Consider the following 16,333-nt stretch of genomic DNA (forward strand, 5'->3'; position numbering starts at 1 on the left):
GTCAGAAAAGTTTTAAGGCTCTAGAATTCCCTGAACGAGACGAAAGGCCGACATAAATGTGCTGCGTGAAGAAGCCGACCTGGTGGTTCTACAGTAGACGCCGAGTCCTCTGACGGACGGGAGAACAGAGCTGTCGGCCTGTTAGCGAACGCATGCTGATGCTGAAATAAGATGTTAATAAACAGTTGCATAGAGTTATTGGAATATCACAGCAAAATATCTGCTCTCTTCTTTCAAAACAGTGAACATTCATTCGCTTCTCGATACAGTAAAGACGCGACGAGCCGCCCCTCCGCTTTGAACGAGTGGTTATTGAACGCATGGACACGCCGAGCGCTGCACGAACACATAGCTGCACTGGATATTTACACAATACTTCTCAGGTGGACTCAGAAACAGTGAGGGTAGCGTGCACTCCCAGTGAAAACACGAAGGCTGACTTGGCACTGAGCGAATACTGCAGCTACAAACTGAAATCCTTCATCCCATCATGTCTGAGTTCAGCTGAAGAAAACTGGTGCGTTTGAGTTTCGGATTCTGTAAAACTGACCGAGTCAACTCTAAAAGTCTTCATACATACAAAACAGTCCACTTCCAGTTAAAGCTACAGTGACATCACGGGTATCTAAAGCCTTTCACGCTCTTCTGCTGTAAAAAGTTTATACTGAATTTTTAAAAAACCAACAGGTCACCTGCTCCCTGCTGAAGTTTGAAGAGTTTTATGGTTTCTAAACAGGAAACGCTCAACCAGTGAGCAACAACGTCAACCACGCAGAGTATTTCACGGATTTCTACAGTGTTCACTAACGTTTCACCCCCACGGACTGAGATCACGGCTGAACCCAAACGCCCCCCCTCGGCGGACTTCAGCGCTGTGACGAGTTCACTGTCATCACGTCACTTCTGGCTGAGCTGGACTGTGGGTGCTGCTGCAGCCCACCTCAGCATCATCATGTCAAAACAGTAAATGTTTTAGCAGGTGGAAAAACGCGCAGTGAATCGTGGGTAATCACATCAGTGAAGTCTGCAGCCGAGTCCACACGTGGGCTGGATGAAATGTGGTGAAGTCCGGATGTTTGGGTTCAACCAAAGGCACTACAGAGATTTGAGTTGTGTGAGATTACAGCTCTTTGACACACACTTCAGAAGACTGAAACCAAAACCTTCAGCACATCAGTGCGTCTTTGTGAAGTCCGTGTTTTCACACTCAAACTGCACGGCTGACAGTCTGAGAACCGGGACGGGAAGTTATTTTAGTCTGGCAGAGACAACATGCACATACAGAATCCACCCAATGTCATGAGAATACACACAACCTTCTCTGATAGGAACACAGTTAATCCCATCCCCCACCCTACCTGTGCTGAGCCCCGACTGTCTAACTGAACAGCTTGACGAAGCAGCCGTGGCAGTAGGGCTTGTCGTTCTGTTCTTTAAAGGTGCCTTTGTTGAGCTGCTTCAGGCAGAAGGCGCACACAAAGTGCTCCGGGTGGAACTTCTTGGACATGGCCGTGATGCAGCGTCCAGTGATGGGCTTCTGACAGCCGGAGCACAGGGAGCCCCGGCGCTCGTGGTAGTGAACTTCACAGTAGGGCTGGCCGTCGTGCTCAAAGAAACTCCCGTGCACAAAGGGGGTGAAGCACTCCTGCAAGGCGAGAGACAGGGCAGAGGAACGTGCTGCTGTCATCCTCATTACAACCTGTGACAAATTCACAACACTGACAGCAAACTCAGCTACGAACCCTGCAAACAAAACACTCCGGATGCCAGAGGCTGCTCAGCGCCGAGATGTAGTTCTCCAGGATGGCTCGGGCACAGCCGCCGCACTTCGGGGCGAACATGTCGAAGTAATCCTTCCTGCAGTAAGCCTTTCCGTCCTTTTCATGGAAACCTTGACAGGAAAAACAGATCAGTGAACACAAAGTCGGCACGGCCGTGAGGACCAACGGCACACGGAATACAAAGCGACGGCGGAATACCCTCTGGGCCAAAGAAGGATCCACACTGAGCGCAGAAGAAGTGTTCAGGATGCCAAGTCCTGTCCAGCGCCGTCACCACTTTCTGCACACACACACACACACACACACACACACACACACACCGTTAACTGCAGGCTGGCTGTAACATCGCACACACACGAGGGTGAGGAGCAGCAGCGACTCACGTCCAGGATGGGCCCGTTGCAGTAGAAGCAGCGCGGCGAGAACAGGTGGTGGTAATCCTTCTCGCAGTACGGCTGCCCTTCGCGCTCGAAGAAGTTCCTGGAGCCGATCTCCTCCTGACAGTGTGTGCACACGAAGTGTTCGGGGTGCCACGTGCGGCCCATCGCGGTCACCACCTGCGCACACACACACACAGAAAGGCGTGTAAAAACAAACAGCAGAGGAGGCCTTTCTGCTGCCTGTTTCACTGTAAGGCAACATGATGTGTGTCTCACCTGGCCCACTATTGGCTTGCAGCAGGCCCCGCAGACTCCTTTAGCGACCGTCTGCACGCCCAGCTTGTTGAGGTCGGACTGCAGGCTGCCGAGCATGTTGTCCAGCTTGTTGACCTGCGTCGGCGGCCCACCGGGAACTCCGCCCTTCCCCTGAGCCATGATCTGAAAGGGTTAAATCATGAGAAGGTGTTGAGGGCTGACAGACACAGAAACACAAGAAGGAAACTGAGAACACAAAAGTCTTGGTCAAAGTGTGGAAAAGCAGAAGGGAGAAGAGACGAGTTCCTGCCTGCACCGGAGGGAAGACTGGATCGTATTCTGTCTGGCAGCCTACAGACACCAGGACTTTGGGTGCTACTGGTGTGACTGGCTCCACTGGTGGAGGCCGGGTAGGGGCTTTAAGAACGGGAGGAGGGGGCTCTGGTTTGGGGGCAGGAGGTTCCTGAGTCGGGGCTGGAGGAGGTGAGGGCTCTCTAACGTGCCGCGGTGCAGCAGGAGTCGGCTCCTTGACGTGGGCAGGTTGTGGAGGGGGAGAGGGAGGGGGTGGAGGAGGAGGTGGTGGCACAGGGACGGGGGGCTGCTGGACTGGGATCAGCCGCTTAGGCTCTTCTATGACAGGGGGGCGACGAGGGGCGGGGGGGGAGGGCGGTGGGAGCACCTTCCTCACAGGGACAGGAGACTCGGGGGTGAGGATGATCTGAGGGAGGAGAGAAGAACAGAAACAGGAGGCAGCACACAGGAAACACGTAGAAAACTTAATTCAGTGCCAAAAATCAGATCAGTGAAGCACACCGAAGCCAACCTTGTCGACCTCAGCGGCAGCCCCGTCGCTACGGAGACGCTGCGGTTTGGACATGACGATGACGCCCTCTGTGAGCCAATCGTCTGACTGTTTCCTCCGCCGATCCGAGCGGCCGATCCCAAACTTCCCCTGAAGCTCCTCGATGAGGCGGTCCTGAGAGCTGTTCTTGTTCACGATGACGGGCCCCATCTTCCTGCGCTGGTGGCCGTCTCGGTACATGGGGTGCACGTTGGAGGTCTCCTTAGTGCGTCTGATGACGGATTTGATCTGAGGGGGAGTGTGAGCGTCTCGTCACGTCCACGGCGAACAGTTAGCGTGGAGCTCGGGGCAGCAGGATGTTACATCACTCACACACTCGCATGCCACACGTCAGGCGTTAGGGTCCGAACCGGGTCTGCAGGACTCCGGTCCACATGCTGGTGCCAACGAGCAGTGAGTTACTGGTTTGGCAAGCGTCAAAGATCTCAGGTCGAAGTCTGATTAAGTTTAACTCCCTCAAACCTGATTCAGATTTTTTTCTGTCCAGTCTAACAGTGAAGCTCGTCATCTCCTCTCTCCTCCTGACAGTAAGACGTAGACCAGTAAATGTCCCTCACAACTTCAGAACACACAGAGCTTTAGCTGACCAAAACAGATTCATCTTAATTAATACGACAACACAGAAAAACAGCAAACTTTCAAGTCGGAGGAGCTGAAAGAAGGTGAACATCTGCCAACATCTGCTCAATGAAAACACCGAAACCATCAGTGGACTATCAGAGTTTATCATTAATCTGTAGTCAGTGGATCTGGTCTGTGAGTCTTAACCGAGACAAATCTGAAGGATGTTCAGACACCAGCATCAGAAACACTGGATCAGGTCTGATCCAGTCTTTGCAGCGACGCCATGAAATTTATTAACCCTGAAACGTGTCTGCAGCTAAACTGATTTTTTACTGCACAAGCTGCCAACATCCAACAGCAGCTGACTTGTGTAACGTCGAGCACATCAGGAAACTGCCTGTCTTCACGAAGACCTGAATGTGAACCAGACCACACCGGGTTAGTACAGCTGTTAAACACTCCGGGACTCGTGATTGGTCGATGAGTTCAGGCATCAGGAATGATGTCTGATGATGTCTGCATTAAGACGGTGTGTGAGAAGCTTTTCGCACGCACGCACACACGCACACACACACACACGAGCAGCCGGGACATCAGATGCTCGTCTCAGCTCAGGCAGCAGCGGAGATGCGTACGTGTCCAGATGCAGACACTCGGTCCATATTGGGGGTCTGCAGCAGAGGCAGGTCCAGGGCAGCATCAGGGGTCCCGGGACATGAGGACGGGGTCATGGACTCATCCATCCAGCTGGCCTCCGTCAGCGGGGTCATGCTGCCGTCCGTGTACGGGCGCTCGGTGTAGGGCGTCATGGTGCCGTCCAGCCCGTCGTGGAAGGACATGGACAGCTCCTCGTCTGCCCAGTCCAGATCCCCGTTCCCATCGGTGCCTCCGTCCACCGATTCATCCGTGATGGTGTTGGTGGTGCTGGCGAACATGTCAGGCTGCACGCTGTTTCTGTCCGCGGGCAGGATGAGCTCCTCCTGCACCTCCTGCAGTCCCCTGCCGAGACAGCGCGCCTCCATCTTCAGCTGGGGCTCCTCAGTGTGATTCTGTGCAAAACTCATTGCTAACAGCTTGTCCAGGGCCTCGTCCAGGGACGGCTCCGCCATGGGGAGGGGGCTGGCTCTCAGGGCGGAGGGTCCCGACTCTGGCAGCTGTCTGCCAGGACTGGGAAAGGCCAGCAGCGGAGGAACCATCACCGGGGAGACCGGAGACGGTGAGGATGTCTTTGAGGACGCATGTGCAGCAGGATGAGATGCAGATGGAGCAACAGGGAGAGGTGACAGAGTCATCAAGTTTATGGAAGGAGGTGGAGGACTGGACAAATTCAAATTGAGGTCATGAAAAGAAGCAGAGCCTTTGCTCACAGTCTCAGGAGAACAAGAGAATTTACTGACAGCATTTGAGGGTGAGACTCGTTCTACAGATGGACTGGGGGACTTGGAGGACTTGTGGTCCAGGACCGTGTTAACTGAGGTAAGGGAGGGCGTGGTGGTGGTATATGAAGGACTTGGGCTATTTCTCATCAGGTTGGAATTGGAGGAAGCAGACTGAGAGAGGACTAGCAGAGTCTTGTGTTGGGATGACAGCATGGCAGCTGACACGTCTACAACAGAGTCCAGGTCTGGGTCACTGGCTGCAGAAAGGGACGACAGGGGACTATGAGGAGGGAGGTGGTTCAGATGGGGCGTCGACACGCCGCCGTCTCCTCCATCCTCGTCTATGTGCAGCTCGAGACCAGCAGGCAAAGAGAGGAGAGGAGGAGAAGCACAGGCAGACGGGTGGGACAGAGGAAGGAAAGGAGAAGCCACCGGGGTGACGGAGGAAGAGACCGGAGGATGAGGAGAGCTGGAGGAGGCTCCTGCTGGGTCCAGCAGAGAGCCCAAAGAACTGGGCTACAGGACAGAGAAGCACAGAGGAAGAGGACAGAGAAATCGTGAGGAACATGACAGGAGAAGCTCGTGTTCAGCTGACAAAGTGAAGCCTTCAGATTCCCCTGACGCTCGGTGGTACCTTGAAGTCCGACAAAGAGGCCATCAGCTCGTCGAGCTCTCTCGTAGCACAGGAAGCGGACATTCTGGCTTGCTGCTGAGACGGAGTGTCCAAATCGCTGTGGTGAGCCGGAGGGCTGGAAAGTACAAATTCTGAATTATAAGTACAGGCAAACAATAAAATCCTACAAAGAGCAGAACTCTTGTACATATATGTTGTGTATGTATAGAATGGACATGACAGTCCTACAGCACACGAGGACAGTCCTACACTGAACTTGGACATATACAGCATGTATATTCTGTTGCCTAACCCCAATAAAGGAGTCAATACATATACCTGTACATAATACAGGTGCTGCATTACCTAACATGTTCTATTAAAACTTGCAATCAGACCGACAGCTAAGAGGCTAACTGACAGCTAACAGCTAAAAGGCTCCCTGTGCTGGTAGAAACGATAGACAGATTCAGTCGTCTTTTGCCTCGCAGAGGGAAAAGAGGCCTCGCAGTGGCTCTCTGTGAAGTACCTGGGTGACGGCACTGAGCCCTCCAGCTCGTCCAGCAGACTCTCCACGGTGGGTCGGGCCTCATCGGGCCTCGTCCCGTTCCTCTTGGGTTTGTCCTGAAGGGGCGGGCTCACCGTGATGTCGGGGCAGCCGCCGTTCTCGTAGTGGGTGATGCTGCAGGATGGTAAGGGTGGAGGCGCCTCTTCTGTAGTGGGGAACGAAGGCGAACTCTGCTGCACCGCGTTGAGCTCCAGCAGCAGCCTGTCGAGCTCCGACAGGTTGCTGCCCAAGGCGGAGGTCATGGCTGCTGTGGACGAGTCTGAGGACTTCTGTTTGTTCGGAAAACTGCGGAGGAGACGGAAAGAGACAGCTGCTAACAGCAACCACAGGCACCACAAAGCGACAGGTGACACACACACACGGCAGACGCTGAGGCGGGATACCTGTAGACGTGGTCCTCTTCGATGTGAGACAACGGGGAGCTGCTGCTGTCCCTGGACCACGAGCTCTTCTGGGCTGAACCTAACGACTGCACATCAGCGTGAGAAAACCGGAAATGTGACATCCACCTGGACATGTTTTCCGAGTCATTCACAGCGACATCACAGAGACGTACCTGCTGGGAGGAGTGGTGGGAGTCCAGCTGATCGACCAGGGAGCCGTTCAGAGCCTCGGCTGAGGGTGGAGGAGGGACCGGAGGTGGAGCCGACACATCCTGGTAGGAGTGTCCTCCGGTGGGGATGGAGTAGGGGGTCTCGTCAGACAGGAACACGGGTCGCTTTGAGATGTGGCACGTAGTGGATTCCAGGTCTGCCAGCAATGCGTCTGCAGGATTTGATAAAGTGTTACTGCACGTTACAGCAGCGTGTTCCTCGTGTCACCACAGGACACGGGAGCCTGAAGTGCTGGAAGGTCGATCCAGGCCAACACACCCACAGTTCAGAACGTCTCCCAGTTCCTGTCATGGATTTTCTCAAACAAAATTCATTTTAAAACTTCTACTGAATCCATTTAAAAATCCCACAGCTCCAAATACTTCTTTTAGTTCTGAATCTTTGAAGTCTGGCCTTCTACGCCTCACTGGACTGGGTTGTAAAAAGCCACGACAAACATGGACACAACATGAACTGGGGGGGTCCCGGGTGAGTTGGTATGGAGACCAGTGAATTCTTTCCTGGGACTGTTGGGAGCTCTGAGGCGACTCCTGGCCACAGTGTCAGGCTGTAAACAGATAATGGCAGCCCGCCGGGCTCTCAGTCCAGAAAAAGCTTTCTCGTCAGTGACGTGAGACCGGCAGCACAGCACAGGACATCACCGAGCCCAACTTCATACCTCCACCCAAACATCCCTCCAAAATCCCCAACGTGCTTCTGCCATCAGTCTGCACTATAAATACAACCCTGCTGACAATGAGACCTCACAGACTGCGAGCCCGAGCTGTCAGTCAGCCTCTCAGGCTTATCAATGTCTTTGATTAGCCTTTGATTCGTCTTCTGCAGACGCGTTCAGCTCGTGAAGACAACAAGAACAGCATCACTCTGTAGTATCAGCCACAGCCATTCAACACCAGATTGCTGTCGTGAGACACACACTTTTCAACACGTATGTTGGAATGCAAGTGCAGCATATTCCCAACCTTAGAAACAGAGCAGTTAGAAGTAAAAAGCCTGCATGAGGCCTGTGAGAGAGCGAGAAGACGGACTGACGGGAACAAAGCAGCGACACAAAGTGTTCCAGGCCTGATCGGGGACTCGTTCAGCCTGCGGAGTGGAGCGCAGGAACAAAATAGACTCTTACATCACACAATCCATCCATCCTCACCGACCAGAATAGACCGCAATCACCGCCTGCTTACTGTTACACTACAGGGGCCCACGGCGGTTACAGTCGGCTTTCTAACAGCAGAGGAGGCCCCAAAACCCACCAGAAGCTCAGTCAGCTCAGCAAGAAAAACCTGTTTGAGTATGAAAACTGTTATTTCCTGTATCTCACTACAAGTTATTTCATTAAAACATCTGCAAATAAATGAAATCTTTCTTCTTTTTTATCTTTTTTTCAGAAACAGTAGTGGGATATGAGCTAAAGTAACGATGGATCACTCATAAGCACACCTGAACCCACTTCAAAGAGTCCACTGATGATCCCACTGAGAGTCAACAGCAAAACTGTTCAGAAAAGGCCTAAGATGAGGTTCTGAATGCATACAGACTTCGCTCACCAGTGAAACTCTGAAGGCCTCCTTTTGTTGGTGAAAATACATCCACAACATCCACAATCAAGCTTAAAAGAAGCAGAAATCCACAAATACAGAGATCTGACCTGTGAGACAGATCCAGGGTCTGTACTCACGTTATTATCCCACCTGCTGTCGCTGTAACGTCCTGCTGTGTGTGTCTGTGTGTGTCTGTGTGTGCGTGCGTGAAGGCGACAGCAGTACAGACAAAGATAGTGTGAGCAGCAGGCACTGACAGCATGCTGACGGCCTGTCGGGAGGAGTGGTCTGACAGCCTCACATCCACATGTCCCAGTGACTGTGGCCTACAGGGCGGCGACTGCACACACATCACACTGCTGCTGCTGCTGCGTTCAGGGTCCGGTGAGGAGGGTTCAGTCTCAGTGCTGTGGCTGCAGACCGAACACCTGAACGGTGGAGCCGCAGCATCAACTTCCTACCCAACACACTCGTCTGAGCCAATCAGGAGCAGCACTCAGCTGTCAATCAAGATGTTTCAGCCCCTTTTTATAGCATCAAATAACTAATTAAATCCAGACTGATCAGTAAAATGAACACTTGAGCAAACATCAGCATGGTGAGAAGTAACTAAAATGAAATGAAACATTTATTTCACATGTACTTTGAGCTTTGAGTTTGACTCATGTCCCATCTGCTAACATGGAGGGGGAGGAGCTTATGAGCTGTACTGCAGCCAGCCAGCAGGGGGCGATGCAGATGTTTTGGCTTCACTTTGAAGGGAGCTCTGATGTTGTCCATCCTTACAGTCAGTGGTTTGGAACAATTTGTCATGAAACATGAAAGGCAGACAGCAGAGCCAGTGTTTGGTTTGTCCATTCTGGGCTACCGTACAAACATGTGGGACCATGAAAGACTCATTTTTTTGAGGGAATAAACACACAACAATTCAATTCATGGAAACTCTTCAACTACTCTAAACTGTTTGTGCTGATGAATCCCACACACTGGAGCTTTAAATTACAACCAGACAAACAACTGAGTGTGTGACTTTCAGTGTGAACGTTGAACAAGCTGTGAACTCGCACTGCATTCTGCAACCGCACTTCCTTCCCAGAAGCTAAACGTTCAGGTCATGAAGTTTGACACAAACCCCGCGGGAGCTCGGGCCTATTTAAAGCGGTAAGCCCATGTCTGTGCAAATGTGCTGAAATATCTCGAGCAGCTCAAAATAATCTGCACCTGGTGCTGACACGCTAAACAAGGTCTCACTGGAGTCGACTTTGTCACTCATAAAACAAAGAGGAAAACCCCGCGGCGGGTTTCAGCACAGCGTGGGATTCAGAGCCACATTTCCCGGGTAGCAGGTCTCAGGACTTACTAATTATGGTGATGTGTTCCTAGAAAGATCTCTGTGGCCTCGACAGAACGAAGCCCACGAGTTACTTCTGTAACCACGGCAACCATTAGACCCCACCCACCACCTGCTGACAGTCCACATCACAGGCCCACGAACACACACACACAACACACACACAACACGCCTATTTACACACACATTAAGTCAAACGGGAACATCTGCTGCAGCACGCCAGCATGTTTCAAACCGATCTGGGCACATTTTTGTGTGTACCGGAAACAAGCATTTGACTTTTTAGCCAACGCGACACCTGAATGAACAGCAGGGTCGCACGACACCACGAGACCTCAAAAACTGTGCTGAGACACGTTTTTGTTTCTGGACCCACTGCTTCTAAGCACTGAGAAACTGGACTCTGGCTTATTTTTTAAAATTAGATTTAAAAAGAGTGATGGGATTTCACCACCACTTTTTCACAAAGATCTTCTTTGTCTGAAGGGATATGAAAGTGAATATCTGTTTGTTTGGGACTAAAAAAAGTGATTTGAAGAGTTAAACAATAAGGTTTAGAAGATAAACTAAGCAGCAGACATCACACAGGGGGGTGAACCAGGATCTGAATCAGGATGAAAGACCTTTAACACAGTCACACCTGGTTAAATTTAGAAAAGTATGATGACCAAGTCCAAAATCTACAGCTCACACACACACACACACACACACACACACACACCTTACTGCACATCACAACAGGACAAAAAGTCCAAAGGTGCTTCCCTCATTTCCCTGAAGGGGGCACCACTGAGGAGGGTCAACAAGCCTTCAGTGAAGAGTTAGAAGCATTTAGAGTGCAAACATGAAGTGTGAGCCAAGTAACAGGCTAATCTTTTCCATTCCCGACGAGGGGGGGGGCAGGACAAAGTCCAATTCTGCTCCAACAGCGTCCTGACTCAATGGTCCATTGTGTAAGGTCTGGAGGAATAAAGCTGTCATCACAAAGAAAATGACTAATAACTCAAGACGAATTCCTCCGGCTCAGTCGAACAACATGCAGATGAGCTTCGACAGTGGCTCACTGTGTCGCGCTGTGTGGATACTGTACACATTCCTGTGGCTACGAGTCCAGTCCTGCCCGCTCTGTTTATCAGACGGGAGCCAAGGTGGACGGGAATACCACGCATTCCTGCCCGTCCGCCAATCTGTGCACACTGAAACATCCTTTAACATCCAACCTGTCTCAGCCGGGACCAAAACTCCATGACAAAACCTACTCGAGCAGGACATTCCTCCAGGGCCGCAGGACCAGGAATGTCCTGCTCCAGTACAGATCTGTCAGTCCAGAAAATGAAAATAATGCGCTGACAATTACAGGAGCCAATCCACTAACTACTGCATGCCTGGGATTCCAGGACGAGGGACATGTCAGTGTTTTCACTGCAGGCGGGCGGCCGGGCGGGCGGGGAATCTGTCCCGTTAACACACGGCCAGCGGCCATGGGCCTCAGCTCACCTGTTTATAGACCCACACCGAAACCCTACCCCACCAGGCCGAGCCGGCACGATATTTATATCAAACAAGACGGGCAGGGGCAGGGGAGAGGGGGGAGATACCAGAGAGACAGACAGGGGGAGGCTGGGTGAGAAACCAACAGCAAACTGATCAATCGATGCACCGAGAGAAAAACCAACCACAGCACAACGCAGACGAGCAGAAGCGCAAACACTTCAAAATAAACTCAACCCTGGAGAGAACATCACTCCAAAATAAAAGCACCACTGAGCAGTAAATCAGATAGCTGACGTAACACACAGTCACCGAGGACTGAAACTGGGTGAGGAAGGGCCTGACAGAAAGGCGGGGTCGTCCCCACAGCCGTGGACAGGACAGACGTGGTCCTCCAGTCGGTGACCAACACGACCAGCTGCTCATTACTTTCTTCATTTTGCTGGCAGAAAAGATCCATCAAACCCCCCTGAAGCTCACATATTTAAAAAAGTCATCCAATCAAACGCTGACTTAAATGATTCTCGAGTTTGGGGTCTGGTTCTGGTTTTGTCTGGTGTTCAAGTGTTTGAGCTTGAACCGGTTTGATTCTATGGTCGCCGGCTGGAGTTGCAGAGAGCTGACAGCCTGTGGCTAACAGTTAGCCAGTTAGCTCGGCTCCACCTCACCATCAGAAGCTGAAGTCTGGTTTGATTTATTATTGTGATGTCAAAGTGTAGAAGAAGAGGAAGAAGAAGAAGAAGAAAAAGAAGAAGAAGGAGTTCAGCTGAGAAACAAGAACACGATGTGTCTCAGTTTGTCTCTCACTGATGGAGCCACAAATCCGGGTTCTGGACTCGTGCTGGACTTCATGTGAAACCTGCCATCTCTTCATCAGTTATGAAACCAACCGATTAATCTGTTGATCATCTCTGACACTTGAGATACCTTATTCTGAAGAATGAGTCATTTTATTTGACAAAAAGAAGCCAAACTACTACTACTATCAGTCAGTTGATTAATCACCGACTGTTCTGATAATTGATTAATCGCTTCGATCAAACATTTGCTGGTTCCAACTTCTTAAATGTCAGAATCTGCTGCTTTTCTTTGTCATTTCTGACAGCAAGTGAAGAGTCTGCCGGTTGAAGACGTCACTTTCGGCTCTGGGAGACTCTTTGTCACCATTTCATGGACTAAATGTTCAAGCGATCAGCAGAGTCTCACATTTGAGGATGAAATGTTTGATAGTTGCTGATCAATCACCTGCAGATGGATGGATCGGAAAGACTTTGAGGCCAGCTTCTGTTCTTCTTCTTTAGTTCAGCACTCATTAGCAATAAGACACTGAGCTGACACAACAGGAAACGGTTTACAGTATGATAATTAAAGAGTTTTAGAAAACAGAAGTGAGATTTCCTGTCATGCTTACAGACATGACGCTTTGCTCTGAGGTGTCTCCGACCCGAGTAAAGACAGACCAGCAGACTCGTCCCACGTGACCCAGACCTGTCAGGAAAACAGGCTGGCGAGAGGAAGAGGACGAAGCTGCAGCAGCATTTCAGAGTGAAAAGGCTGCTGCAGACTGAAGGCCACCATGTTTGCTGGCCTCCGGCTCTGACTCTGCTCATTGTGCTCCTCCTGTGTTTCCTCAGGATGTGGGGCAGGGGTTGTTGCCTGAGCGATGAGGTCAGCCATGCAGCTTCCTCAGACCCTGAACAGGATGGGTGTGGAGCTCGGGAACGAGGCTGATTTACAGTCGGGAGCTTCGGCCCGCTGGTTGGGGCTGGTATGCGCTAACCTCGCAGCCCTCATGGGGTGATGATAGCTAGTCTGGTAACACTAACTCCGAGCAGCCGACACGCTGGGACACAGAAACCACTGAAGACTTTCTAAGATCTTTTGGTATGTTGTGTAAACGCTGTAAACATTTAAGACCGTGCGGCTCCAACCACAGCCAGATCCTACTGCTCAAGGTCCACCATTCGTACCGTCAGAGCCGAGCTGACGGTACGGACGACATTTCAGAGTGAACCAGGACAGGCACAGGTCATTCAGAGGTGGATCCTGGCCTCCATTCAGTCCCAGAGGACTCCACCTGCTCCACCGCCCTTCATCAACCCCGATACCGGAGCAGGGACACGACCTGCAGCAGGCGGCCCAGGACCAAGCTAAAGACTGACTCATGGGTTAAAGGGTTAAAAAGACATTTCTCGGTTCATCGTGGCTTTAGTTCCTCTTCAGTGTTTCACTTGCTCAGCTCACAGTGAATAAAACTTAACTTTGACCACACTAATGCATACAACACTATGACCACTTCTGCATTTCCTCTGCAGGACTAAAAAACAGAAGTTAAATGTGAGTTTATGTCGTGTCTTAATGCACATTACAAATATGAAATCAAGCTTCCACACAGTCAACGCAGGCTTTTAGGGTTTCAGGATTCATTCACTGATAACCTGTGAACAGTCGGTTTATTGGGAATTCACTGGCTCTTATTCTCGCCCTTCAGCGTGCTGCACGTCTGCACTAATCCAGCCTTAACCTGCAGACATGGAGCAGGGCTTCGACAGCCCAGTGAGGTCAGACTGCCTGAATCTCACACAGTGCTGAGGAATTCACAGAGCTCGGCTTCACGTCCCCCTCACGGTGTCCACATCTGGGTGAGGACTCGTCTCCGTGGACCGGCCGCGCCCCCATCCGAGCTGCAAAGGACCAATCAGAGGAATCCTCTGGAAACAGACCAGAAGAGGCTCACAGCACGCTGAGGGATCCCATTCCTCGAGTGGGCAGATCAATACACACTGGGTCTGATCAGGTTTCCAAACAGCTTCGTGTTGACTCGTCAGTCATCAATGAGCCTCTAGAAAAACCCACGGGGGGCTTGTTAGCAGACCAGACGCACAGCAAACCGCAGTCATTAAGTATTTATTGAACGCAGTTTGTCACTGGGAGGCGTCTGCCACACGATGTGTTAAAGTCATCTGACTTTCCCATCTGGGACCGCCCTCAAAGACGTCTTCTGCCAGGTCTCGGGTCTGAGGCGGACCAGGTGAAGCCGGCAGCCCTCCGTCGTGACCCAGAGAGTGTTTGGCCTGGGACCCTGACAACAAAGTGATGTTGGACATTCCTGAGCAGCGGCCTCGCCCGCCTCCTCCAGCCCGCAGACTCCCTCTCCGGCAGCTCCAGCTTCTCATGGGCCCCTGAGGTTTCCTCACAGCGAGCCAGACCCAAAATGTGGCCCGTCCTCCCTCCACTTAACCTGTCCGCTGACCCGCCCCGCCGCCCTGCCGCTCTGAGACACGTTCATACTGAATTAGCAGAGTAAATATAGCAAAGCGAGCAGCTGCTGAAAACTAAAACAACAAAATTAGAAGTTCAGAGGGTCAAGTCAAAGGTCAAGGGCCAAAGAACTGAAGAGGTGGAGGGCCAGTGAGGCACAAGAAATAGATGGAGCTGATGGAGCTGATCTCTGCCATCAGTGCTGGTGGGGGTTTTAACCGTGCTGATAAAAGGCTTGTAGCTGTGCTGTAGGAACATCCCAACAACACAACCAGACCTTAATATCACCTTAATATCATTTTATGACTATTTTAAATGTTTGACATCTTATGGACTAAGCGATGAACAAACAGCAGATGAACAATGACGGCTGCGCTCCTGGTTCTGAGGGTCGTGATGGATGAAGAGCAGAACATCAGGAGGTTCCTCTGCCGCGGCGACCTGACCCACATGTCCACAGTCCGGACTGTGAGGACCGCGGCGAGCTGAGGGGTTTCCCCACACCGACCTGACCCACATGTCCACAGCCCGGACTGTGAGGACCGCGGTGAGCTGAGGGGTTTCCCCACACCGACCTGACCCACATGTCCACAGCCCGGACTGTGAGGACCGCGGTGAGGTGTGGGGGTCCTGAAAGCGGGCTGAGCGGTCTCAAAGGGGGGAGGCCTGTTGACTCCAGCACTTCAAAGCTGGAATGAGCAGCCGGGGGGCAAAGCGGAGCAGGAAAACTTCAAGCTCGGTGTCAAGATGTCAGCTAAATATCTCCTCCCTCCGCCGCACGAATTCCACCGAAACGTCTTCACTTAAAGGAGCAGGATGGCGGATATCAGGGACATTAAAGGGAGGTGGAGGAGGTGGAGGTGGTGGAGGAGGAGGAGGTGGGAGCTAGCGATGTCCAGCCGCTAAGTTCCTGCGACGCTCCTAAGCTAAAACAAAGTGTGTTGAATGCGGACTGAGCCACATATTCACTCAGCCACACCGTCCTGGAACACTAGTGGCGGACGCCAGCCCTCCTCCCCGGTCACCAAACTGGCCCACAAACGGCTTTTCAACTTAAAATCTGGTGGTAACGTTACGTCCTCCACCCTGCTGTCCGCTGCTCACTGACGGCTGTGGAAAAACACACACAAGCGTCCGAGAAACGACCTCATAACTCACCTAAGTCGTCCATGGCGGCTGTCTGGCGTCGGCCCGGGTCACTTTGGGGAGCTTCTCTGCCGTTTACGCAGTTTTCCTCTGCGAACTTCGCCGCCGCCGCTGCTGCTGCCCTGGAAGTTTGGTCCGGAGGGTCCTCGGGAGCGCGCTCCAGTGTGTGCATGTGTACTCCAGCGCAGCGCGCTCCCGCTGAGGCGCGGCGACGACGAGCGACACCCAGCGGCCGCCGGCCGCACCTGCACGCTGCACACAACAGACAGCTGAGTGTCTAACTGGTTCTTCATCCATATGAAAGAAACATAAAATCTTATGATGAAAATCACTGTAAAAGACTGTTCATTGTGAACCTCTTCGTTTTACATAACAATCAGAAACTATACGGACACATTTCACAACAGTAGAGCAATTAAAACAGAAGAAACCCTTTAATACCTTTTACTGCTTGTTACCCCTCCAAAAATACTTTTATTTTATATCTTACATTCTGTTTGAAGATAATTGTACAAGTTGAAGTAAATGAA

General features: G+C 51.6%; 1 protein-coding gene across 2 annotated transcripts in view; it reads right to left on the reverse strand.

The window, feature by feature from the left end:
- The window catches only part of LOC124057925 (paxillin-like), a 16,208-nt gene extending 192 nt beyond the window's left edge, over window positions 1-16,016 (reverse strand). The window contains exons 1-13 of one of the 2 annotated variants that reach the window (XM_046386619.1): window positions 15,816-16,016; window positions 6,959-7,167; window positions 6,786-6,871; window positions 6,364-6,687; window positions 5,856-5,970; window positions 4,478-5,737; window positions 3,240-3,506; window positions 2,727-3,134; window positions 2,438-2,599; window positions 2,165-2,338; window positions 1,980-2,061; window positions 1,743-1,891; window positions 1-1,645 (exon numbers count right to left, since the gene is read on the reverse strand). The exon at window positions 1-1,645 is cut by the window's left edge and continues 192 nt beyond it. In XM_046386619.1, coding sequence (XP_046242575.1) covers window positions 1,379-1,645; window positions 1,743-1,891; window positions 1,980-2,061; window positions 2,165-2,338; window positions 2,438-2,599; window positions 2,727-3,134; window positions 3,240-3,506; window positions 4,478-5,737; window positions 5,856-5,970; window positions 6,364-6,687; window positions 6,786-6,871; window positions 6,959-7,167; window positions 15,816-15,975 — 3,663 coding nt within the window. In that variant the 5' untranslated portion in view covers window positions 15,976-16,016 and the 3' untranslated portion in view covers window positions 1-1,378. Of the gene's footprint in view, window positions 1,646-1,742; window positions 1,892-1,979; window positions 2,062-2,164; window positions 2,339-2,437; window positions 2,600-2,726; window positions 3,135-3,239; window positions 3,507-4,477; window positions 5,738-5,855; window positions 5,971-6,363; window positions 6,688-6,785; window positions 7,168-15,815 lie in introns of both variants that reach the window. The other variant, XM_046386620.1, reaches the window with a different exon arrangement.
- Between the last annotated feature and the right edge of the window lie 317 nt (window positions 16,017-16,333).

The sequence above is a fragment of the Scatophagus argus genome, chromosome 4, assembly GCF_020382885.2.
Source record: "Scatophagus argus isolate fScaArg1 chromosome 4, fScaArg1.pri, whole genome shotgun sequence".
Lineage (NCBI taxonomy): Eukaryota > Metazoa > Chordata > Actinopteri > Scatophagidae > Scatophagus > Scatophagus argus.